The sequence below is a fragment of the Enhydra lutris genome, unplaced genomic scaffold (assembly GCF_002288905.1).
Source record: "Enhydra lutris kenyoni isolate GAN:26980312 unplaced genomic scaffold, ASM228890v2 scaffoldscaffold50, whole genome shotgun sequence".
Taxonomy (NCBI): Eukaryota; Metazoa; Chordata; class Mammalia; order Carnivora; family Mustelidae; genus Enhydra; species Enhydra lutris.
The window spans coordinates 15,877,854-15,903,993 of record NW_019154134.1 but is presented as its reverse complement, the minus strand read 5'-3'; the positions used below and the strand labels follow the sequence as shown (position 1 = coordinate 15,903,993).

General features: G+C 36.8%; 1 protein-coding gene across 4 annotated transcripts in view; it reads right to left on the bottom strand.

Moving 5' to 3' along the window:
- LOC111156860 (splicing regulatory glutamic acid and lysine rich protein 1) overlaps nucleotides 1-25,360 on the bottom strand; it is a 44,194-nt gene extending 18,834 nt beyond the window's left edge. For 2 of the 4 annotated variants that reach the window (XM_022517957.1, XM_022517958.1), the window contains exons 1-7: nucleotides 24,695-25,360; nucleotides 14,613-14,746; nucleotides 8,807-8,922; nucleotides 3,905-4,069; nucleotides 3,589-3,767; nucleotides 2,300-2,430; nucleotides 1,322-1,436 (exon numbers count right to left, since the gene is read on the bottom strand). In XM_022517957.1, coding sequence (XP_022373665.1) covers nucleotides 1,322-1,436; nucleotides 2,300-2,430; nucleotides 3,589-3,767; nucleotides 3,905-4,069; nucleotides 8,807-8,922; nucleotides 14,613-14,746; nucleotides 24,695-24,855 — 1,001 coding nt within the window. In that variant the 5' untranslated portion in view covers nucleotides 24,856-25,360. Of the gene's footprint in view, nucleotides 1-1,321; nucleotides 1,437-2,299; nucleotides 2,431-3,588; nucleotides 3,768-3,904; nucleotides 4,070-8,806; nucleotides 8,923-9,208; nucleotides 9,333-14,612; nucleotides 14,747-24,694 lie in introns of those variants that run through there. The other 2 variants (XM_022517959.1, XM_022517960.1) reach the window with 2 other exon arrangements.
- Between the last annotated feature and the right edge of the window lie 780 nt (nucleotides 25,361-26,140).

Genomic DNA, 26,140 nt, shown 5'->3' with positions numbered 1-26,140 from the left:
TATCCCAAAAGAGACCACACAAACTAAGAATTATGAAGAAGTATACACCAATAAATAGCTAGAAGTATAGCTTACTAGAGTCAAACAAAGAATACCATTTTTTCCTTTCTCACTGCTTCAATTTCCTTGGTATCATAGAAAAATAGACTAAAGTGAGCTTGCTGATGAGGTTCAACATACAGTATACTGGTTCCCTTTTCTCCTCCTCTCAAACCTTCCTCCTTCTCTAATACCACCACACACGCCATGCACACACACACACAGAAACTGTTTCCTACCTCTTCTCTTTAGACTTAAGTATGTGTATACATATTAACATGCAATTAGGATCCACTATATACAGTCTCACATTTCAGTAACACCTCCCTCCTTATCTTAGAGAAGACAATAAAATTTTTCACTTTAAACATGATTCTTAGGGCACTTCCAAATGAAAATGCTGTTGCAAGTTCACATTCAGACTAAGTACAACAGAACAGATTTTTTATTTATTATTATTATTTTTTAAGATTTTATTTATTTATTTGACACAGAGAGCATAAGCAGGGGAAAGGAGAGGGTGAAGCAGGCTCCCCACTGAGCAGGGAGCCCAAGATGCAGGGCTCGATCCCAGCATCCTAAGCCAAAGGCTGACACTTTACCAACTGAGCCACTCAGGCACCCCCTTAACAGATTTTTTAAAAAAAGAAAATTAAAATGACAGAACTATGTTCCAAAGTAAGACAAACAGAACAGAAACAGAACTTTAGCATAATACAATAGTTGAAGCTAAAGCTGCTGTGTTTCAGGTCCCAAAGTGGGTGCAGGAGAGGCTCTTATCATCGAGAATATCAAAGATTTAATAAAGCACCTCATTTGACTCATGGCACTAGAGACGGGTAGGTACTGGAATCCAAGATATGAGGTGCTACTCCCTAAGTCTTGAGGAGACTTGGGGGCGGGGGGGGAGGGGGCTGCTACTTCAACAATATTTCAGCATCACCAAACATGTATGTTCCTTTTTCTCAAGAAAAAGAAGGAAAAGTTTCTGCCAGTTCTGTATTAAGACTAGTTTATTCTTAGAAGAATAAGGAATAGAGCACCTTAAGACAGAAAACCAACTTCTGAAACTGAAAATTAATTGAGATAATAAAAATTATATAACAATTAGCTAAAATTTCATTCTCAACTACATTATAATTAAAGCAACATTTAATGATAAGCATAATTCCTGAACTCTGCTGAAGTTTCTAAATTCTGATACGTAAACAAAAACTCAGAAAATCTTAACAATCTTAAATACAAGACCAAAAATTTTAAATATGATAGCAGAAATTCTCACCTGTGTTTTGACTGCGATCTTTTTCGTCTAGAATGGGATTTTGAGCTAGACCTGGATTTTGAACGAGTATGGGAACGAGATCGACCGCCTTTTCTTTCATTGCTCTTTCCAGACTCTGGGAGGAAAAAACCACTTTGCAGTGTAAGCTCAGAACAATTAAAGATCCCAGTTAATAATCAGGCACAAGTGGAATGTACCACATATAGTGCAAGGGGCCTACTCTCTGTACATCCTCCTCCTGTGCAATTATCCTTCAGAAACATCCAAGAAAGTCATTGCATAAACTCGTTGAGTGCAGCCACCCTGCAGCAGTACATATAAACCAGATGATTATAAACAGCTGTTCGTAATATTTTGTTGCTGCCATAATGTACGATTATAACATGTCTGTAATTCTTAGGACAACGATTTTAAATCTTCTCTCCATTTATTTTGCTAGCAGTGAAGCTTAAATTCTGAGTGCAAATGTAGAAAATTTGCTCAACTGTAAACCACCTAGACATTTTTAGATTGGTTTTTAACTTTCAGTAAGCAACATAAAAGTCTGAATAGGTGTTCCTTTACCTTGCTAAAATGGTCTTTGTGTTTTGCTAATCATGGGTTCTTTCCTATTTTTAAAATGAAACCATTGAAGGAAAGTGAGCCTGCTTGATTATAACGTCTTAATTATATTTATTCTTAGGTTTAGCCTCACAATAACATTTATACTTTGCTTTAAGCCAATCAGTTGTGAGCACTGACTTTGCTACAAAAACATAAGAACTGATTAACTCAAGCTAATGTGCCTCAATTCAGTATCACGGGAAAACAACATTTGTGCTAACCAGTTCTTTGACCTTTGACACTAGTAAGTCACTTACTCTTTCTCGAGTTTCAGTCTTCTTGTTTGTAAAATGGAGGGACTAAACAAGATAACTTCTAAAATTCCTTCCAGCTCTATGGTTCTATGTGACCTATGTAACAACACCGTGACCTTACCTGGTTCAATGGCTGCTGAGATAAAGGACTGAGCCTCTCGTACTCGCTTCATTACTTCTTCTAACTCCTTAGCTGCAGCCTGAGGTGTCATCTCAGGGGGTTTTACTATTGCATTGTTGGAGTGATTAATTCTAAATTAAAAATATTAGCATATCACAAATACACACCATATTTTACAAAACATGAAACAAATGTTCATGATACACGTATTTATAAATCTGAGGACATGCTGAAAGCACATTAAGAATGATACAGCTAAATACAGAATAATCAAAACCAACATCAAAACCCTCATTACCACCCATCTTTATCTCTTGCTACCAGAGCCAAGAGGAGAGAAGAAAGAAAAACTGAACCCTAGCTGACTCCTTAACAACCTGAATATATCCAAACAATTTAGAATTATAATAAATTAAAATCCTGACATCAGTATTAAAATGCATCATTTCTCATCTTGGAGTATAAGATTTCATTGATATCTCTACACACTGGGAGAATGCAGGAGAGGCTGTATATGTGCACAATTTTAATTAACCTTGAACCATGGGTGAGTCAGATACAGCTGCAAATCTGAGAGGCACCTGATAAAACTCTTCCCTATCAGATCAGAAGGGGTTTCTCTGATGCACATAAATGAATCTGGTGAGTCTCACTTTACCCCCTTCACACTAAGACAGGCATTCACTAAAAAGAGGTATTTCGTCCTTTCATAGCTGAATCCCGATCAAGCTATATAACTAAAGCAATTACCTATGAAATTTAGATAAAACTGTTGCCTTAATAATCTGCAAGAAATAGAATTTCTGATCTTGAGTATATAAAGTCTATACCAATTTTTCATTTTGCACACAAGGATATGAGAAAATATTAAAACTCAAAATGTATGATTTAAAACACTTCTTGGTACTTAATATTATTTTCCTCCTGGGATTCTGGATTTACCAAAATTTATTACTCTAAGTTCATTTCATATGTTCAACCATCCCTTAGTCTAGTCCTAACCCAAACCCAATCTGCTTTATTAGAGCTTATGAGAAAAGACTTATAACCATTATATAGGGTATATAATGTTAACATCAAATTAGATCTTATAAAATAGAAAATGTCTTCAAATACAACTTTAAAGGCTAAAATGGTAACTTAATGTATTTCATTTATACTTAACACAAAGTCTTCCTTTCCACAAATTGCCAATTACTATTAAAAAGAAAAAAAAAAGCCTTAATTACATCAGAAATACTTTAAGTTTTTCCAAAATCATTAAAATTTCTTTGTTTAGGGTTTCTTACTTCAGTGGCCTGTCTCCAAACATAACTCCATTAAAAGCAAGGGCCCTTGGTACAGAATTTTGGTCTGCAAATTCCACAAAAGCAAACCGAGTTGGCTGAGTCTCATCACCTGCCATCCGCACAAACTTCACTTCTCCAACTTGTTTAAAAAATTCAAGTAGTTGATCAGCTGTTGTTGTCTGAAGAAACAAAGTCACGCTTTAATAAAGTATATTCTTTTTTTAAAATCAGGTAAATATTTGTCAATCGCTATCATTTTGAAGAAGGGGTAAAGAGTAAGAGGACCTACCACTTAGTTTTTCCTTAAATTAGTTACCTGGGAATTCAAATTGCCAACATAGACTGTTCTCCTAATTTCATCAATTTTGGAAGGATCCACATTTCCCATAAGTGGTGGCTGTGGTATCTCTCCAAGCGTTGCAATGTTGGGGTCTAGTGCTGCTGCTGGTATAGCTCCCAAACTGCTAAGGGAAACACCCAACTATAAATTTAAAAAAAGAAAGAACACATACTTCCTGTTAGTATTCAAGATTACTATTCTTTAACCTTAAAAAGAAAACGATCAACTCTACAAGAATGGAAGGTGACTACAGAGTCCTCTAACTTTAAGCCAGGTATATGTCCGAATTATTGAGGAGGAGGTCACCGTAGTTCGGCGTGTAATTAGAAATACAACATAATTCTTAACTATCTGGGTATTTTAATTACTTTCAAAGTTGAAACTAAAAATGAACAGTCAATGCTCATTATTACAGCACTTACATCCTATAAAGTTGCTGTATGAATACTATGCCAATTTCACAGATAAAGAAAAAGACTTATGGAGGTTAAATAAATTTCACAAAGCTACTCAGCTGCCAAGTGTTTGTAAAAGCAAGGTACTACCATGCACAGTCTAAAACTGAAACAGGGACAAAGTTTACCTAAGAAAAGAAACTGAACTTATATATACTTTGATGGGAAGAGGACAAAAGCTTTGAATGATCTTTCATAACATTACTAAATTTAGTTTTTAGTTCAAGGGTTAAGGAATATATATATATATATATATATATATATATATAAATTTTTTTTAAGATTTTATTTATTTATTTGACAGACAGAGATCACAAGTAGTAGGCAGAGAGGCAGACAGAGAGAGAGAGGAGGAAGCAGGCTCCCTGCAGAGCAGAGAGCCCGATGCAGGGCTCGATCCCAGGACCCCAGGATCATGACCTGAGCCGAAGGCAGAGGCTTTAACCCACTGAGCCACCCAGGTGCCCCTAACCAATGGTTTCTAATTACCTTTTGAATAAAATTCAAATTCCTTTCCATGGCCCAAAAGTCCTAAAATCAGTATACTATCTATCCCTCTAGTATCTCAAAATATATACTACCACTGCCCCCATTTCCTAAGCTTCAACTATACTGACTGCCATTCTACTTTGATGACAAGGTTTTTCCCACGTTATAGCTTTTGCTTGGAATTTCTTGTCAAAAAACTCTTCCTCGGGGCGCCTGGGTGGCTCAGTGGGTTAAGCCGCTGCCTTCGGCTCAGGTCATGATCTCAGGGTCCTGGGATCGAGTCCCGCATCAGGCTCTCTGCTCAGCAGAGAACCTGCTTCCTCCTCTCTCTCTCTCTCTGCCTGCCTCTCTGCCTACTTGTGATCTCTCTCTCTGTGAAATAAATAAATAAAATCTTTAAAAAAAAAAAAAAAAAAAAAAATTCTTCCTCATCTTCTGCCAGTCAGATCCTTCAAGCATCAGGTCACCTGTCCCCTCCAAGAGGCTTTCCCTGACTTTATATAAAGCTTCACTTCCTAACACCTGTTTTTCTTCATAGTATTTATTATAATCTGTGGTATCTTGCTATTAACAGATCTTGGATTTGTTGCTCAGCACCACCATTTCAAGTTATCCTAAAGTTGTATAAAATATCTTAATTCAAAACGGGTGTGATGGGAGTCAAGGCTATCACCCTTTGAGCCTAGTTTTTCTCCACATTTTGCTTATGTATTGACACTCCTTTATCCTCCTCCCACACCTTATCCTGTACACAGATGTTTGAGTCACTAAATTTTTTTTTTACTGTACAAAAGAATTATTATATACCATTAAGTTAAATCACAAATATGACTATTATTTCTTAGTTTTGTTTATTTGTTTTATTTCTTAGTTTTGAATGGATTTTAAGTATTCAACAAACCTTTTCAGGCACTCCTAGCTGTCAATGCCTTTAACCTGCAAATTTTCTCCACTGGGACATTAGACAGATAGACAGACACAGACACACACACACACACACACACACACACACACACACACACACGGAATGGGGTTTTTTTCAAATAATCTAATCCAACCTCTTTGTTACTCAAACTTAAGATCATTCAGCTCTTTTTTAGAAATTTTTTTCCTGTCTCTTCTTTTTACTATACCATTCTGCTATACCTATGCTATTTAATATGGTGCTCACTAACCCCATACAGCTATCTGAATTTTAATTAAAATTTAGGGACACATTTCGAGTGATCAATAGGCACACGTTACAGTGGCTATGACACTTGATAGTACAGACAAAGACATTTTCAGCAGAGCAGAAAGTTCTACTGAATGCAGATGCTCTGTAACAATACAATTACCTTTGTTTTGGTTACTCTACTTTCTAGCCCTGATCTAAAAAAACCCACATTATTTAGTTACCCTGTTGGTCTTCAATGGGTTAAAACATTACCTAGGCTCCTGATGTAACACTTTTGCCTTCTGACATGGAAACCATGGCCTCCTGAAAACAAAATGTTCTAAGCAAAAGATGAGTAAGTACAAAAGCCATAAGGCAAAAATATGCTTGGCATGTCTAAGAAACAACAAAGCCAATATGGCTGAAGTAGAGTAAGCCAGGAAAACAGGTAGGAAAAATGTCAGAGTTAAGCAGAAGCCAAGTCACAGTGGGCCACCTGTCCCATTTTCTATTCAAATTGTTCATAAATTAAATTTCAAAATAATAGGTATCTACAGATGAATTTAGAGAAAACCATTTCCCCTCAAGGCAACAAATTAAATAAAAACATTATGCTGTTGCTAAATAAACCATAAGAATCGTCAAGATAGGGGCGCCTGGGTGGCTCAGTTTAAGCCTCTGCCTTCAGCTCAGGTCATGATCTCAGGGTCCTGGGATCGAGCCCCAAATCGGGATCCTTGCTGAGCGGGGAGCCTGCTTCTTTCTCTGCCTCTGCCTCCCACTCTGCCTGCTTATGCTCTCTGACAAATTAGTAAATAAATAAAATCTTTAAAAAAAAAAAAAAAGTATTTTCCTGGGATGCCTGGGTGGCTCATTCCACTCAGGTCACGATCTTATTAGGATCATCAGATCAAGCCCTGTGTCAGAGCTCCTCGCTCAGCCAGGAGTCTGCTTGATATTCTCTCTCCCTCTGCCCCTTCCCCCACTCATGTTCTTTCTCTCTCTAAAATAAATAAATATGTCTTTAAAATAAAAGGAGGGAGTACTGGGGGTTGGTTCCCCCAAACCAGGTGGTGGGTATTAGGGAAGGCACGTATTGCATGGAGCACTGGGTGTGGTGCAAAAACAATGAATACTGTTACGCTGAAATTTAAAAAAAAATTTTTAAATTTAAATTAAAAAAAAAAGGGGGGGTACCTGTGTGACTCAGTTAAGTATCCAACTCCTGATGTGGGCTCAAGTCATGATCTTGGGGTTGTGAGATCGGGCCCCACCCAGCCACCATCCTGAGTGTGGAACTTGCTTAAGATTCTCTTTCCATGTCCCTCTGCCCCTCCTCTCTTTCCACCCCTCCCAAAATAAATAAATAAATAAAAATAAAAAACATCCCCCTGACCAAAAAAAATAAATAAATAAAAATAAAAAGCATTTTCCCACCGGCAATCGCAATGCACGTCTCCAGTAGTACAATACTATGTAAAGAAAAGACCCAAAATTTTGCACTTCAAAGTTTCACAGACCACTTTTATAACTTTAGTAAATGAACTTCCATCAAAGGGGCACCTGGCTGGCTTAATCAGTGGAGCATGAGACCCTTGTTCTCCAGGTGAGTCGACCCCTATTGTGGGAGAAATTACTTTAAAAAAAGGTGGGGTGGGGAGGGCTGGCTGGCTCAGTTGGTAGAGCATGCAACTCTTGATCTCAGGGTTGTGAGTTCAAGCCCCACACTGGGTGTAGAGATTACTTAAAAATAAAATCTTTAAAAAGGAAAAACAGAAAGAAAAAAAGTATTTTTTTAAATAAATGCTTATTTATTTTTTTAAGATTTTTATTCAATCATTTGACACACAGAGAAGGAGAGAGCACAACCAGGGGGAATGGCAGGCTGAGGGAGAGGGAGAAGCAGACTCCCTGCTGAGCAAGAAGCCCAACTCAGGGCTCGATCCCAAGACCCTGTGATCATGACGTGAGCAGGAGGCAGACACCCAACCAACTGAGCCACCCAGATGCCCCCAAAAAACAGTACTTAAAAAAAATTAACTACTATCATAAAGTTAGTATTAGTTCACTCCCTAAACAGTCCCAACACCACAAAGCTAAGACACACCACAGAATTAAGGTGAGCTTTATATTTTGTCTTGCATTCATTTCTGAAGAAAAATGACCCTTCTCTAAAACAAATATGACAAGAGCCCAGTAACAGCAAAATCTTTATTTACTGCTCTTAGAAATCACAAAGGAAAAAAAAAAAAAAAAAAAAAAAAAAAGAAATCACAAAGGAGGTATTAAATTCCTATTTAACTCTATGCAGTTAATGAAAACATATTTTTACCTTGTTACATTTTCTCAGTATCAGACAAAATGTTTCTCTAGGATATTTTTCTTCTGTTAGAAAGCTGTGATTCATTTTATTTTATTTTACTTCAATAGATTTAGTCCTCTTGAACTGGGAAATATAGTTACCTAGATTTTCCAATTCCCCATGCAATCTAAAATGCTGGGTTTCAATAACTGATTCTCTAATGAATAATCTATTTTAGTTCTCAAATTTAAATGAACTGCACTATTACTTCAGAAGTATTTCCAAAAGTCAGTTTAAGTCAGTGATAACATGGCGGGGCGGCGGGGGGGGGGGGGGGGGGAATAAGTAGACATTTTGAATCCTTTTCAATTAAAAAAAAGGAAAAAAGATTCAAAACAAATAATTTTCTAAGCTCTTTATTCACATGATTACACAATTCAACATAAATCTCTCAGAAGAGGGTGTGGAATACTTACTGTAGTCAAGGGATTTGGGGTCGGTATGGGAAGCAAGCCTGCACCAGGCATTAAACTTGTCATGGTTGGAGCAGGAGCCAATAAAGAGAGGGCTTTGGATTCCTCTGGAATTTTACCTGCAGAGGCAAGTTCCAAACATTATGGAAAGCAGAAACACCACACAAACTTTACACTATGATTTTACAATTACCCTTGCACTTAAAAAATAATAATAATAAATGAATCTATCTATCAGATCTGTACAAAGAAATAAATAAGAACTTAAGTCTTTCCTTTTATCCTGCTCTACTAGGAAAAATAAAAGTGAGCAAAACTTCAAAGACTAACAATCTCATTAATGGAATATTATTTTAAAAATTGAATAATGTAGACAATTATTTAACACTTTGAGCTATGGGTCACCTGTACTGGAAACTTAATGTTCATGAACCAAACGATATCAAGCATGGACGCTTTCCCAGGACGGTGTTTTCGCGGTGATCGAAAGTTGTGTTACACATGACAACCGTTCGTGTTGGCTGCATCACTAATAGCACACAGAACATCAGATACAGAAAAGAAGAACATTTTTTAAAGTTTAATCCCCAGAAATGGCAAATAACCAAATTAGTCAAAAAAAAGAAAAAGAAAAAACAAATATGTGCGAATTGAAATTTGTTCCTTAATGAGTGCCCCTATCCTGCTTACTAAACTACCTACTGGTGATGTAAACAGTTTTGATAACCTTCCAATAAATTCCATTAAATTTCAAGTAGATAGAAAAAAACAAAAGCCTACTCCATGTAATCAGCTTCAATTTAAAAGGAAGCTTACACCCATCCAGTTAAAAAGACATCTCACCAACTAGGTCAGAGACGCTTAAAAATCCAATTCCAAAGAACATGCCTTGGAAAACTACTAAAATTTTTGAAAATCACTAACAGAAGTTCCCTTGTCTCAGGAAATTTCTTAAAAGTCCTGATTTTTAGAACCAATTTATGTATACTTATCTGAAGAGGGATGGTTAATGCCTAAATGTCTTGCTTATAAACATCTAAATTGCCTAATAAAAATAATGACAGTAACACTAAAATAATCTTAGACACTAAAAAGAAAGAAAAAATCCCTACGACTAAAAATTGAAAATTTTACTCTAAAATAAAGTTCATCAATTTGCCATATTTAATTAGTAAACTCTAATCAATTAATTTTGATATGAACTGCAATTTTCACACATTTTCCTTTTGTGTCCTCTTACTGCCCCTGTTAAAATTATTTCTTAAAAAGTTGTCTACATATATCTATTTTAAAAGAACTACTTATAATTATGTGGTAGTTGGTTATACATTTCCATTATAGAGTCCTCAAAAATAATTTAAAACACAGTGTACAAAATCACACTAAATTGAAAATAGCATTAGAGTAAGTTTTCAAAAGCACCATGCTGGATTTTAGAAGTAAAAATTCTACTTAAAACAACCAGATGTGGAGGGATAAATCTCTAAACAATATTATCTGAATATAACTCTAAACATGGATGGAATTCAAGACAGCTTTTAAATTTTGCTTTAAATAATAATTACACCTTACTTATAGGAACAGAAAAATTACATATGATTAGCTTTAACAAAGGTCTACTTTTTCCTAAATTTTGCAACATCTAAGTCTATATTAATTGACTAATTTCAAAAACAGTTATTTTATAATTTCAGTGTAAATTCTGCACAAGCACAGATTTTTTTTAACATGCATAAATAAAAGGTAGGTAGGCCTTACTGAAGACATTAAATAACAGTAATTTATTTTATATTTATTAGTTATTGGTATTAATACACGTATCTGTATACCCACCTATATATACTAAGCTATTTAAATTGCTACCAGACCCGTTTTATCTGTTATAAATAGGTGTTATTTTTAATGCTTATAAAACCTGAAAACATCTTGATAAATTGACTGAGGTCCTATAGTGTAAACCTTATGCTTTGTCACCCTAATTTATGCATCCAAAAAACAAAGAGTTTCAATTCATTAATGCCCTCAATTTAAGATTACTTGTCAATTAAATAAGCAAAACTGCCCACAGAAGACAGTGTAGAAAGCCTACACAAAATAAAAAGTATTCAACACAGGCCAAAAGATGAATACTTAATATTATACTTTCACTTTTGGTTTAAAAAAAATTATCAATAAGTCATCTGACTCTCACTGCCTCTCACAGTAGTAATAAACTGTTAGAAATATTAAGTCTAACTATAAGCACACTTTTTCTTATTCTAATGACCATTAAAGATACTTTAAGAAAAAAGTTCTGTTGCTTAACACTCCCAAGATAGAACTCTATCAAATTTACCCTCCAAATACTACCAGAGTATATACAAAAATATAAAACAAACAAGCATTTAAGCATTTTTCCCAAACTATACTTCTCAAAGACAACTGAGAGAAAAAAAACATATAAAGTGCTAGCCCTAATCTCAGAATCCATTTAGAAGCTAGTAACACCTGAAAATTTTTCCAAAAATTCAAGCAGAGAAATACACACACCAAGTAAGTTTTCAACAAGTTTCTCAAATATCCATTCCCCACACAGGCAAGCAAAAGTCTTTGTAAGTCAAGGAAATAAGTTCTTTCCTTTAGTAACTCAAAAAGTAAATGTCTCTGCTTGTCCTCTACCCCTAGATTGTTCTAAGAAATTTACTTATTCTCCTTGAGGATTTTGTATGCCTAAAATTCTAGAGGAGGGGGAAGGATGAAAATTAGAAGCTATCAGTTGGTTTTTATGAAAGATGAAGATTTGGGAGAAAAATTCAAAAAATGTTGCAATGAGGTCAGAAAATGTTCCTAAGATTCTATTAGTGTTTTAGTGTTTCCAGAACAAAATGTACTATGCAGTCTATAAACACCAATTAAGACTCACAATGAGCTTCAAAACACTGTATCCTAGTTTACTATGAAAACTTATTTCATTCTAAGATTGAGCTCTGCTAATCATCTCCCAATATAATCTGCAAAGCAATGTTATGAACCCTTAATGGAATACCATTTACAAAGAACTGGAAAACCAGCTCACAAGTTATAAGTGAAAGAGATTTAACAAAACAAAAACAAAAACAAAAAAAGGGACAAAATAAAGAAAAAGAAATGAAATTAAAGTAAAACAATAAAAAACAGAGACAGGGCGTCCATCTTCTGCGGTTCAGACTCCGATCTCATTTCCCCAATGAAGGTTTCACTTGACGGCAGGTTTAGTGGCATGGCAAACAATGCCTAACTCAGGCAAGTGTAACAGGTCTGCCTTGGCCAGTCTAGTCATCTAATAATGCACAAATATCACATAGAGAAAACATACAAAACCAAATTAATAGTCAAAATCCATCTACCAGAAAATGTGGACATAAAGTTACGACTGATGATTAGGCTTGACACCCTTGTTATGTCTGACCTTATCTTTTTCTAAGTGTTAACATTTACAAAAAAGAAATCTGAGATGCACGCAACAAAAAGAGGTCATATCTGGACAAGTATAATGAGAGCATATTTTATTTTGAAATGGCACGTTTTATTAACAATAGCTAATACTTAATATGTATAAAACTTTTACACATCAAACACTACTTTATACAGCTTTGGGTCTTGTTACAAAACTGCATTACAAAAAAACAGCAAATTGAAAGAAAATGAAAAAACTTAAAACTGTTTCTATGGTTTTCTCATTTCTTTCATAATGCTGTTTCTGTAACATCAAAGAAAGAATGCATCAGTGAAGTAAATAGAAGAATGCTTACAGCACCCCATCTCCTCCAACAAAACTTACTCCACTGGAACTCTTTCCTTTGGTTTATTTCAAACTCACTTTGCTATCTTTTTCAGTATAATAACACGTTATTACCTTGCTTGAAGTGCATAATCATATCTTCAACAGCTCACTATAAAATTCCTCAGATTCTATAAGGTTATTCAGTGGTATTTAGTTAAATTAATGAAAATTATGTATCTCAATGTTTCTCCAATACCAATTATTTTATCAGTGTTCTAAAATGCTTACAACTAAACTGAAATTAAATATGTGCTTAAACTTTCATGTTCAAAACTAGAGAACCTCTTAAAATGTTAATATTAAAAATATTCAAGAGCTATGATAATAAATGTGTATTTACTAAGCTCTATTAAATAAAACAGACAAAAAAGAGAACCTCTACATGCCCATAACCTTGAACACTTAATGACAAATCATGGCTTGGGCTTCTCAAACATATGAAAAATTCTATGGAAATGAAGCAAGGTTCCAACAAAGCAACACTGATAAAAATTCTTCCTTCTAATTTAGTAATGAGCTTGTACTGCTGGTGGCATAGTTTTGTGACAGGATTAATATTCCCATTTAATAAACCTTCTGATTTCTTTTTTCCCATGTAGTTTACCGGGTGTGAAACTGGTATGAACTTGGTATACAGAACTAAACCATTTACCAGCTCTTTTCTCACCTTGCTCTCCAATTCTGGGCTGACTGTCCCCTTACGGATCAATAGGTAAGGACAGATTCAGCGAATAATTAACTTTAATCCATTTTTATTCTACCTACTCCATTCTAACACCCAGGCATGGGAAAAACACTTTCAAATTCATCTGGAAAAAAAAAAAAAAAAATCCAGAATGTCCTATTCTGGGACTTCAAAACCAAACAAATGGTTTCTACTGTATCTACTGTTCTACTGTAATGTTTTTGACATCCCAGAATAGGCATTCTGAAATAAGCATCAAACTTTAAAAGTGTAGCACTGTGTACCATATATCAAGTTATTTTAATATTAGCCTGGTTTCTAACAGAGGCTTTAAAACATTATATACGAAAGCTCCTTAAATTGTTTCAGGTGTATTTTTGAATGTTGTAAAACAGTTACCACTATCCACCAGGGAAAACATATTTTAAGGACATTTAAATTATAATAACCTGTTCTAAAATCCATGTACACATACCAGTGTACTCTAAATAAAAGTTAACTACACACCAGAACTGTCAAATTCAGCACAGCCTATTATATGTGAATGGCTCTGTAAATAAAAATAACTAAAAATTAAGTATTAGTAATAATTCGTTCTTAAAGCAGGTTAAGCCTTAAATTTATTTAATAGACTATAAGGCTTTTGGCCTTGTTCCCATCTTCAACAATATTTCCTTATCAGAAGCTTCAGAAAATTACTTTCCATGATTTTTCTTCAATTACCCATCCCACCCCCCAAGAAAAGCAAGCCATTGAAAGAAAAAAATAAATTCCAGTTGCATAGCAATCACAATAAATATGCAATAAAATCTCAATGAGAAGGTGAATTACCTTAAGAGGATACTTTAGAGATTACATTATGAGTATTTTTCTTATATACATAATACCACTTAACCCCAATTTGGCAAAATGCAGTTTTTATTTATGTGATATCATTAATATTGTATATATAGAGACAAATGCTCACTTATTTACAGATTTAAAATAATTTCCCCTACCAATTTAATATTTTAATTTCAGAAAGCTTTCTTTACAACTCGCAAATTGACTTACAGAAAGCCAAAGCAAATCAGAATTCATGATTTTTTAAAATGTTTGGCTATTAAATCTCAAGCATACATAAATAATAAATTAACAATTATAATATATTTTATTATTAGGTAAAAATCCTTTCCTTCTCCAAATTTCATTCTTACACACACACACACCCCCCCACACACATACACAACAATGTACTATCTACCTACCAATTTCTAGGAAAACCAAAGGTAGTAACACACAGGACAGAGATTAAAATAGAAAAAAACACGTGAGATACCAACCTTCTGCACAGGGTACAACTATCAGAGCTCTGTCAATAAAAACCGTGTTAGTTAGATGCTGGGCCACGCCAACACTTGATGGGTCACGAAACTTAACATAACATACTTTGGAAGAAAAAGCAAGAGGAGCGTTGCTGCAAGATAAAAAGAAAAACAATTGGACTAATAAACATTTGGTTGGTTTTGTCATTTTCATCTGAAATTTCTCTTATATTTTCATATAATCTTACATAATCAAGACAAGAATTTGTATTGCTAAAGATCATTAAAACACATAAAAAAAGTTTTATATTTTCAAGTTTTTATTTAAATTCCAGTTAGTTAATATACAGTTACCATCAGTTTATTCCCTATAGTTAAGAGTCTGTTTCTTGGTTTGCCTCCCTCTTTCTCCCTACCTTTCTTTGCTCATTTGTTCTGTTTCTTAAATTCCAGTGATGTCATACAGTATTTGTCTTTCTCTGACTTACTTTGCATAGTATGATACTCTCTAATTCCATGCCATCAAAATGGTAAGATTTCATTTTTTTTTAATAACTGAGTAATAGTCCATTGTATATATACCCATCTTCTTCATCCACTCACTAGTCAATGGACATTTGGGCTGTTTCCATATTTTGGCTACAAACTTCGGGGCACTTGTATCCGTTTGAATTAGTATTTTTGTATTCTTTGGGTAAATACCTACTAGTGCAATTGCTGGGTAGAAGGACAGTCTATTTTTTTTTTTTAATTTAAGATTTTATTTATTTGACAGAGATCACGAGTAGGCAGAGAGACAGGCAGAGAGAGAAAGGGGGCAGGAAGCAGACTCCCCGCTGAGCAGACAGCCCAATGCCAGGCTCCATCCCAGAACCCTGAGATCATGACCCAAGCTGAAGGCAGAGGCTTTAACCCACTGAGCCACCCAGGTGCCCCTGGACAGTTCTAATTTTTTTTTTTTTAAAGATTTTACTTATTTATTTGACAGAGATCACATGTAGGCAGAGAGGCAGGCAGAGATAGAGGAGGAAGCAGGCTCTCCACTGAGCAGAGAGCCTGATGCAGGGCTTGATCCCAGGACCCTGGGATCATGACCTGAGCCAAAGGCAGAGGCTTTAACCCACTGAGCCACCCAGGTGCCCCGACAGTTCTAATTTTAACCTCTTGAGAAATCTCCATACAATTTTCCAGAATGGCTGTACCAAGCAAAACTAAAGTCTTTTCATGGTGATTTGTCTGCAAAAGTTGACAGCATCTAGGAAGGCCTATCATCTTATTTGTAAAAACTGGAAATGTAAATTGACGAGTTCTTAGACTGAAATGTGAAAACAGCAGATTTAACCCAAAAATGTTCAACCAGTCTATCATCAATAGGCAAAATCACTTTATAAAAGTCCCAATCCTCACAACTCCAAATTCTGTAACCACTTTCAACCCTTCCTAACGCAACTCCCGAGGTTTTAGATCACTAAAAACTTCACCAGAGTCTTGCAAATAGGTAACACAGAATTAAAATTAAGATCTTTCACATGTAGCAGAAACTGCTTTATGCTAGGTAGCATTGTGATTTTCCAAAGATTTTACAAACAAAATATTATGTATTTCATATGCAAAAGAACATACTCTTCTAAATCATATGAGATTCAGTTTAACCTAAGTAGACCTATAGTAAAAAGTACAAACAAAAACAAAACAAAAAACACCCAGCAGACAAAAGCAGTTTTTTATAATATAAATCCATCTTGTTAGTCTGCAGAATATACTATATTCACCGATCATTTTATCAATCTGCCCAAGATTATTTTCAATTAAAGTCTAAAATTGTCTTTAGCAAGGAAAAAAACTCCCATTCAAACTAAATACATACCTAATAAAGAACATATACAACTCCTTTAAAGCATTAAGATTTTTTCACACTAAAAAAAAAAAAAAAAAATTTTCACACTAAGAAAGAAGTGAGATCATCTGAAAAATATCATCTTTGCCTCGTGCAGTAACAATAATCTAGTTTACAAAACAGATCAAGAAGAAAGTTGGGGGCGGCTTTCTTCTGGGTGGCTCCGTGGGTTAAGTGGCTCAGTGGGTTAAGCTGCTGCCTTCGGCTCGGGTCATGATCCCATAGTCTTGGGATCGAGCCCCGCATCAGGCTCTCTGCTCAGCGGGAAGCCTGCTTCCCTCTCTCTATCTCTCTGCCAACTTGTGATCTCTCTGTGTCAAATAAATAAATAAAATCTTAAAAAAAAAAAAAAGAATTAGAAGAAGAAAATTGACCATAATCCTAGCCCTAGTAAATGGCAAAGGTGGGACTTAAAGTTTAATTATCTAAATCTAATAATCTCATGCAATCTTCATCATTCAACTAATCAAGAATTTTATAAGCATTTTAGGGGCACCTGGGTGGCTCAGTGGGTTAAGCCTCTGCCTTCGGCTCACGTCATGATCTTAGGGTACTGGGATAGGCCCCACGCATTGGACTCTCTGCTCAGCAGGGAGCCTGCTTCCTCCCCACTCTCTCTGCCTGCCTCTGCCTACTTGTGATCTCTGTCAAATAAATAAATAAAATCTTAAAAAAAAAAAAAAAGAATTTCGTAAGCATTTTAGGGGTGCCTGGGTGGCTTAGTTAAGTGTCCAACTCTTGATTTGTCTTGATTTGGTCATGATTTCAGAGTTGTGAAATGGAGCCCCAGGTCAGGCGCGGCACTAGCTTTGAAGCCCGCTTAATTCGGCTCGGGTCGTGATCTCAGGGTCCTGGGATCGAGTCCCACATCAGGCTCTCAGCTCAGCAGGGAGCCTGCTTCCCTCTCCCTCTCTCTCTGCCTGCCTCTCTGCCTACTTGTGATCTCTGTTTGTCAAATAAATAAATGAAATCTTAAAAAAAAAGATCCTCTCCCTCCCTCTCTATTAAAGAAATAAAATTTTTTAAAGCATTTTAATGTACTACTTAATTGGCAATTCCAAATATTAGCCATTTTTAAAATAAAAAATCTTTCACATAAGGCAACAAATCCACCTTGATAATGGTTAAACATACATGTTTATGCCATTACCCAAACACTGTGATAATAAAACATATTAGCACTTAAAACTTGAAACTATTTATGTTATTATTAACATAAGTAGTCAGACTAATAAAAGATGACAAAATGAAACTACCTCTTTCTCACCCAACGCAACTCAATTCACTTCTGCCTAAGGCTATCCAATTCGGCTTCAACAGGCCCACTCCAACGATGCCTACTCCACACCTCCCCACACAAACATCTGAGTCAAGCACTTTATGAATTTGTCACCAGGTAAAACAGTCATATCCACACTTAACTCACCTTTACATTACCAAATCTCCAATTTAGGCCTCTCTTGAGCTTTAGACTCCCAGATCCAAGTGTCTGCTGGAATATTACACCTTGACGGTCACAGGCCCCACCCCCCCAAAAGTTACTAAGTCTAAAATTCATCATCCTTCTTCCTCACCAAACCTAGTCTTTGTTTTAGACTTTACCTCTCAGTTAAAAATACCACCGCATTACTCAAGTCACAAATCTAGGAGTCATTAAACGTAACCATCATTACTACCACTCACTACAGACTTCCAAATCTCTTCTGGCTACATGGTAAAATTCCATTTCGTTGTTCCTTGAAGTCAGTGTGCCCAAGGAACTGGTTTTGGCCAATTAAATATGAGCAGAACTGACATTCAGGAGCTTTCAGGGTCACTGCTTGGTTCTCTTCCTCTGCCACAGTGACCAGCCACCATTTAAGAAACTGGTGGCCACTACATCGGCTTCAGCCTAAAATCAATGACCACAATGAGTAGAGTTCCCTATTTCACAAGCTTAGCATAAGAAATAATGTTTCTACAAAACTACTAAGATGCAAGGGTATTTTGATCTTTGACCCTTCCCTTTTCATTCAATTGGTCATTAAATCCTGTGAAGACTGCATCCCAAATATTTGTCACATTAATTATTTTATCATCCTCACTATAAGGACCTTAATTCAGACCCTCATTATTTCTCACCCAGATTATTACAATGGCTCCTAACCAATCACAGTGACTCCAATCCAAACTCCTTAATAACGGTCTTTCAAAAAAGCTGCCAGAGTGATCCTTCAAAACTATAAATTATGTCATGTCATTCCACTGCTTTAAATTTCCTTAAAGACACCCCTTCTGTTCTTGTTTTACCATCTAAATGCTCTCCAAAATCCAGACATTAGAAATTCTTGTGGTTTCTACAACATATTCTGAGTATCTGGGCCATCTTTGTACATGTTGTTCCATTTGCCTAGAATATCCTACCTCCCTTTTTGAGTGTTAATTCCACTTTTCTCCAAGACTCAAGTTTCCAAGTCTTCTGGAAAGCTACTTTAAAGTCTCAAAGTGAGTAAGTATCTTTCCTCTACGTGCTACCAGGACATTCTATACACTTTTAGCACAGCCTTATCAGTTTTCTTAGGTGAAACTCTCAACAGATTTTAGAAGCTTCTAGCACAACTGATTTGCTACATGACACAAGGGTCCATTTTACTGACTAACCAACAACCTATAATTTGGGTGGCTTGATCGAATCAACTTAAAACAACAAGATTCTCTCTCGGGCTGAAAAGTCACTTAGACTCAAGGCTTGGGCCAGAAGCCAAGATAGTACAAAATAAGTCTGCAAAGAATATAGAGCAGATACACGGAAACAAACTGAGCAGACAATAAAGCCTCTGAGAAGAAGCAGACAGTTGCCTTGGATGGTGATTATCTTCCTGGTTCCCAGTCCCAACTCCCATGAGGCCTACTTGTACTACAGTCTTTATTTCAATTTAGGAAAATATCCACCTTTTTAATAATTTTATCTCTTCTTGAGGTAGACTGGGTAGTGCTGTTTGTCTTTTGAAACCAGCCCCCCCCCCCCGAAAAAAACCTATAATTATAATCAGGTACTAAAGCCCTAGCAAGGGGTGCCTGGGTGGTTCAGTGGGTTAAAGCCTCTGCCTTCGCCTTCAGCTCAGGTCATGATCCCAGGGTCCTGGGATAGAGCCCTGGCATCAGGCTCTCTGCTCAGGGAGAGGGCTCAGCAGGAAGCCTGCTTCCCTTCCTCTCTCTCTGCCTGCCTCTCTGCCTGTCAAATAAATAAATAAAATCTTAAAAAAAAAAAAAAAAAAGCCCTAGCAAATACAAATACTCTCTTTAAGCACTGAAATCTTCAAGAGCCTAAACAAACCACCATTGAAACTACATTCCCTAAATAGATCCTTTTGTGAAAGAATGGAAACCTAAATAATCACTGTGGAAAACTAAAAACACTTTTTCCAATACTCCTACTTAAAACCCACACCATTTCAAATTTAAAAACATCCAGAGGAAAAGGAAATATGAGACTGGATGGTAAAGCAACTTCATGTTATAATAGACTATCAAAATTTGAGAAGCCCAGAACTGGCTGACACACTGATCCATGCAGACCAAACATCATAACAGGAGTATGGACACTAGACATAGCCTCACCACTGTTTTGACGAATTTTCTTTATCTTCATCTCCAATTACCTTTCTTAAAATACAGAATAGAGATCAACTTACATTTAACACTTTTATTTTGAACATTACATCTAAAATACAATACAGTGGCAAGCCTAAATACAGAAGATGAATTTCTCAACAAACTTTTTTTAAAGAATTTATTTATTTATTTGACAGACAGAGATCACAAGGGGGGGGGGGCAGGCTCCCTGCTGAGCAGAGAGCCGGATGCGAGGGGGATCCCAGGACTCCGAGATCATGACCTGAGCTGAAGGCAGAGGCTTAATCCACTGAGCCACCCATGCGCCCCAACAAATGTATTTTTATTTATAAATCACTGGTCCCAAATTTTATATTTACAGCTTTTGTTCTAATACATCTAACTTTTAAATAGATTTACTTTTTTAAATTAAATAAAATTATCAATTTTAAGTGCAATTTTGACCTAGAGTCTTCATTTTTAAAAGGGTGTTACATATTCTAAATGCTTCTAAGGAAAGTAGCAGTAGCCAAATATAGCAAATTTTACTTCCACCTCATTTGCTGAATCAAATTTTGTTTCTTTTTTCAAATATAAAACGGTCTACAACCGTTTTTCAAAAAGATCAGAATTTCTGACTAGGAGTTTACCGCGGAAATTACAGAACCAACTTTTTGAGCATCAGTTAAATTTCCTAGGCCCTAACTGATTATTTTGTTTTTCATTAAACACAGTGATGGCACAGTACAATCTTTTTAAAAAAGTCAAGCGTACTAATATATCCAGTCTTTTATTGTAGTATCTATCAAAAAAGATATAATCCAAAGCATGGACAAAGTACATAGATTCACATATAAAAATATTAACTGACACACAATTTATAACAGGGTTTCTCAGAAGGATTCTAGTGTACTTTGGATGGCATAATTTTGCCTTATGTTAAGATTTTCTTATGAATTACTGATCCTTGCCCACCAAATGCCAGAAGGTGCTCCCATCAGTGCAGAAAATCAAAAAGACACATTTTCAAATGTTTCCAACTAAAACCAACTGACTTAAAACACCAAAAGAACCACTATAGGCAATGACAGAATTTGAAAAACACACTTATGACATAATTACAGCCTTTAAAATGTTATTACTATAAGACACAGCAATATGGAAAAATAATTACATGTTGAAAGAAAAAAAGTTCACCATGAGTGTATAAATCCTTTGATTATGCTATATTAAAATAAGCACATATAAAAAGGACTGCAGAAATCTATGGAAATGGAGTGAGAATCGTTAAGCGGTGTTTCTTTTTCTCTATTTCTCATAAAATGGTTATACTGGTCCTATTAATTTCTTTAAGTAAGTAGTTGACAGATTCTTCCTTATTAATCCTTTGAAGACCAGAGAAATGAAAACCAGCAAGCAAAAAAAATCCAGGTGTTAACGTGAGAAATGGTGTTAGAAATCAGGATAGGATTACCCTTTGGGGTTTAGTCACTTGAAAAGGGACACTGGGACAACGCTAGGATACACACAAGCCTGATGTGGGTGCTGATTACACAGGTGTGTTCACTTTGTGGAAATTCATCAAGCTGTATTTTTATTTATACTTCTCTGTCTGTACAGTACACCTAAAAAAAGAAATGACTAAAAAACTACAAAAGTTTCTTACTGCTATAAAAAGGTTCTCACGTATGGTATTCATTTGTCGTGCCACAAGTGAAAGCAAAAATTCTGGGTATTTATCATCCCAATAGCACAAAAAAAGAATTTTTAACATGTATAATGAATGTTCACACTAATTACCAATGTTTAAAAACTAAGAAACTGAATCACACCCTCATTCCAAAAGAGTTAAATTTAAAATCTGAATTTTCATATTAGCAAAGGAATTCTTAAAATCTTAATGAGAAACTGTTTTCACATGGTTTTAAAGAACTCTATTTCCAAATTCAAAACAAATGAAATTCTACTCAGCTTCCAAACATTAATCATAAAGTACTGGGGCACCTGGGTGGCTCAGTGGGCGAAGCCTCTGCCTTCGGCTCAGGTCACGATCTCAGGGTCCTGGGATGGAGCCCCACATCGGGCTCTCTGCTCAGCAGGGAGCCTGCTCCCCCCCTTTCTCTGCCTGCCTCTCTGCCTACTTGTTATCTCTCTCTGTCAAATAAATAAATAAAATCTTTTTTAAAATTAAAAAAAAAAATCATAAAGTACTGTTTTCAAGACACTGCAAAACAGTTATCTGTCCTCAATACAACTACTACTATTGTACTGTTATCCATTTCAGCTCAAATTTGCAAATACATCTTTAACATAAAAACCAGGTTACAACAACTTCATTATAGAGAAGAAAACACACTGTTAGTAAAGCATGGCAATATTTTTGAAAAACAGTAATAAGAGACTACACTTAAGGAAAAACTGATTAAGAATTTTGCAGGGCCCATATGTGCTATGTTTACGTTACAATTTTGCAAAATGTATTATAGTTTGTGACACACTAACTCAACCATGTTTAAGTAAATAGCTTTTTATTCTCTTTGACTTTTAAACTCTAAGTAATATCTGATTTCAAAAAACAGCCCATTACAAAGTGTCAGATAATGATCGTCAGTATATTGCCACCCATACCCTGGTTTTAACTATGAAAGTGGTATTATGTTGGCATTGAATAATATTATGTAATATATTTCTACCTATGAGACACATTATTACCACAACCTTGAAAACAAGGTTAGTTTACAAAGATTCATATACAAAATATTTTACTGCTTGATTCCAATTCTTAAGGGTACAGCACTCTCCCAAACACTTCTCAATTATTAAAAAAAGCTCTGAACGCTGAAACGAAGAGACAGCAGAAAGCATTTGCAAAAGATATTCAAACTATAAATGCCATTGCTGATCAATAAATACGTATATGCACCTACTTACAAAGTATTCTTGACAAAAAAGTATTATCTGAATCTAATCATGTAGAAACAATCTATATAAACCCAGATTAAGAATCATTTTACAAAACAAACTATGAGACGAAATGTCAATGTCATGAAAGATTTTTAAAAAGGTGTCAGGGGACTGTTCTGGATTAAAGGAGGTTAACAACCAAATAAAACGGGTGGTTTCTGATTATATTTTGGATGAAAAAAAGAAAAAAAAACACGATTATAATAATTGGGAAAATTTAAACATGAACTACTTGTTATACATTATCAATATTAAATTTCTTAAACATGTTAACAGTATTATGGTAATGTAGAACAATGTACCTGTTCTGAAGACATACATAACAGTCCTGGTGTCTGCAACTACTTTGAAAAGGATGGGAAGAAAGAGGGAGTTTAAGTGTAGAGGGTATAGATAGCTAGGGAGACAGAACTCAACTGGCAAGAAAGGAATACAGGTGAAGGAAACGTGGGTGTTATTCTTTTCAACTATTCTGTATACATTACATATTTCAAAACAAAAAGGAGAGGGGAAAAAAACTTCAAAAAATTTAAAAATCCAAATACCAAACTTTACCAGTATCTATGCTGTGGCAATGCGATATACTTACAGACAGAAACCGAAAGAAAAAGAGGTCTACATGCATCATTATGAAATAAACGAAAAAGTCAAATACTTTTTTTTTGAAAGAAAGAAATCCTGGGCAACTACTAGCCCTCCCTTAAAGAATTTTGACACAACGAAAAAAGGCTGAGGATTTTAAGATTCTAAACTTTACCTTAACAAAAACAACAACAACAACAAAAAAAAGTGCGTGTAATAATGTGAACAACCCAAAACCCCTTACAAATTTTGAGTAGATTAGTACCATACAAGAGAAATCTTACTTCAAAATGCAGTACTTGAGAAGTGGCCGCAAGCTACATGTAGACTTCTAAATACAGACAGATTTTCAAAGCTTCCAACAGGGATAATCCTGCACCGACTAATTCTTTTTATGAAAGGCTTAGGACAGTGTGACCTTCAAAGCGGAAATTTTAATCCGCGGCCAAAAGGGCGAATAGACATGATCTTTAACAAGATGGATGGGCTCGGTCAGATTAACCAAGAAGATGCTAAATTTGTGAACACCGCCCTGGGGAACAAATACAGCCTCAATTCCAACCGGCCATGAGCCGCAGGCTTTCTAATCAGTAACAACGGCCTGACACTAAGGCCCTAACAAGTGGACAGTTTCCCCGGCGCGGTCTCTGCGATTTTCACATTGCAAAAACGCTTAACAGGCTTTTGCCATGAGGACTATTCCGGGCCCACCTGCGGCCATCTTAAGTTCGGGAAGAAAAAGGAAACGGGAGAGGCACTGAATACGAGGAGCCGACCGAGACCACAAATCGGGGACGCACGAAAAAAAACTTCTCTAAATTTTCTCTAAAGGCTCGGTGCATAAGTTAACCCCCAGTCTAACTAACAAGGAGAGCAGGACCTCGGCGCCCCCTCCACCTCCCCCCCCCACCCCCCGTGCCCTAATCAAACATGGGCACCAAGGTAAGCCCGGGCAGTCACGTGACGGGCACCGCGCGCCCCCGCCCGCGCTCTCCCCAACGCCTCAGTGCCCGAGGTCTCTATGGCGCCCGCGCCCCTCCCCCAGCCGAGCTCGAGCACTTACTCTGGGGGGTAAAGCCGCAGCTCCTCGATTTCTCCTAAGAAGGAAAAAAGCGTCCGCATCTGCTCGCTGGTCACCGCCGACGACAGATTGGTCACCTGAATCACCGCTGTAGGGGTAAGGCCGAAGCCTAAAGCCAAACCGAAGCCGCCGCCGCTGTTCATCCCGACCCGCTGCTGCTGTCCTCCGCTCCCCAACGTCTACGACGCGTCAGCGACGGAGCTGGGAAAGCAAAGAACGCGCGGACGCGAGCGCGTTCCCGCTGGCGAATTCACGGCGGCGGGCAGGTCTAGCCGCCCATTCCACAACTCCCCTGCTCCCAGGGCTGCGCGCGCCGGCCGGAAGCGTCGCTCCGGCAACACGGCGGGTTAGCGGAGGCTGTATCCTGGAGCTCCCGAGTCTTCGAGCGGTCTGTAGCTCCTGTTAGTCTTCTCGTTAGGATATTTATCGATTTTCTTCCCCCGCTTCGAATGAATCAAATTTCAGTACTCCTAAAAATGTAGGAGACTCAGATCTTACCGTTCTTAAATCTAGGTAGAACTGGGGAACCAAGAGGCCTGGCCTGCTGGTGCGGGGTTGGGAAGGAGGAAGGACTCCCCGGTATCACAGATGAATGCTTGACCAAACAGTAGCGCGTCGTGATCACATGCAGGCCGCTGCCCCGCCCCAACTATTGAAAACGTTGGCCGACGTCCTAATTAAAAAAGAAAAAAAAAAGAAAGAAAAAAAAATTTAGAAAACGTTTAAGTTCTGATTGAATTAAGAAAGGAGGCAGGTGAAAGCTATGCGGTCGTTGTTTATAACTTGTCATTCAGTCGCTCATTTCGCAGGTACTAATATTTATTGAGCCTTACTTTGCAGACACCGTTAGACAAGGGCACATAAAAGAAGGTTACAGGGGCGCCTGAGTGGCTCAGTGGGTTAGGCTGCTGCCTTCGGCTCAGGTCATGATCCCAGGTCCTGGGTTCAAGCCCCACGTCGGGCTTTCTGCTCGGCAGGGAGCCTGCTTCCTCCTCTCTCTCTGCCTGCCTCTCTGCTTACTTGTGATTTCTCTCTGTCAAATAAACAAATAAAATCTTAAAAAAAAAAAAAAAAAAAAAAAAAAAAGAAGGTTACAGACGGTCCACATACAACTTGCAACTCAGGGGCGCTTGGGTGGCTCAGTGGGTTGAGCCTCCGCCTTGGGCTCAGGTCATGATCTCCCGGTCCTGGGATCAAGCCCCACATCAGGCTCCCTGCTCAGTGGGGAGCCTGCTTCCCCCTCTCTCTGCCTGCTTCTCTGCCTACTTGTGATCTCTGTCAAATAAATAAATAAAAATCTTAAAAAAAAAAAGAACTTGCAACCCAATGAGGGATAACAAAGTATGTGCTCCCGGGCAGCTGCTTCCAAAATTCATCCTCAGAACCTTGTTGAGGGTCCTGGAGGCCTTTTGGATGGGTCTGCAAGGC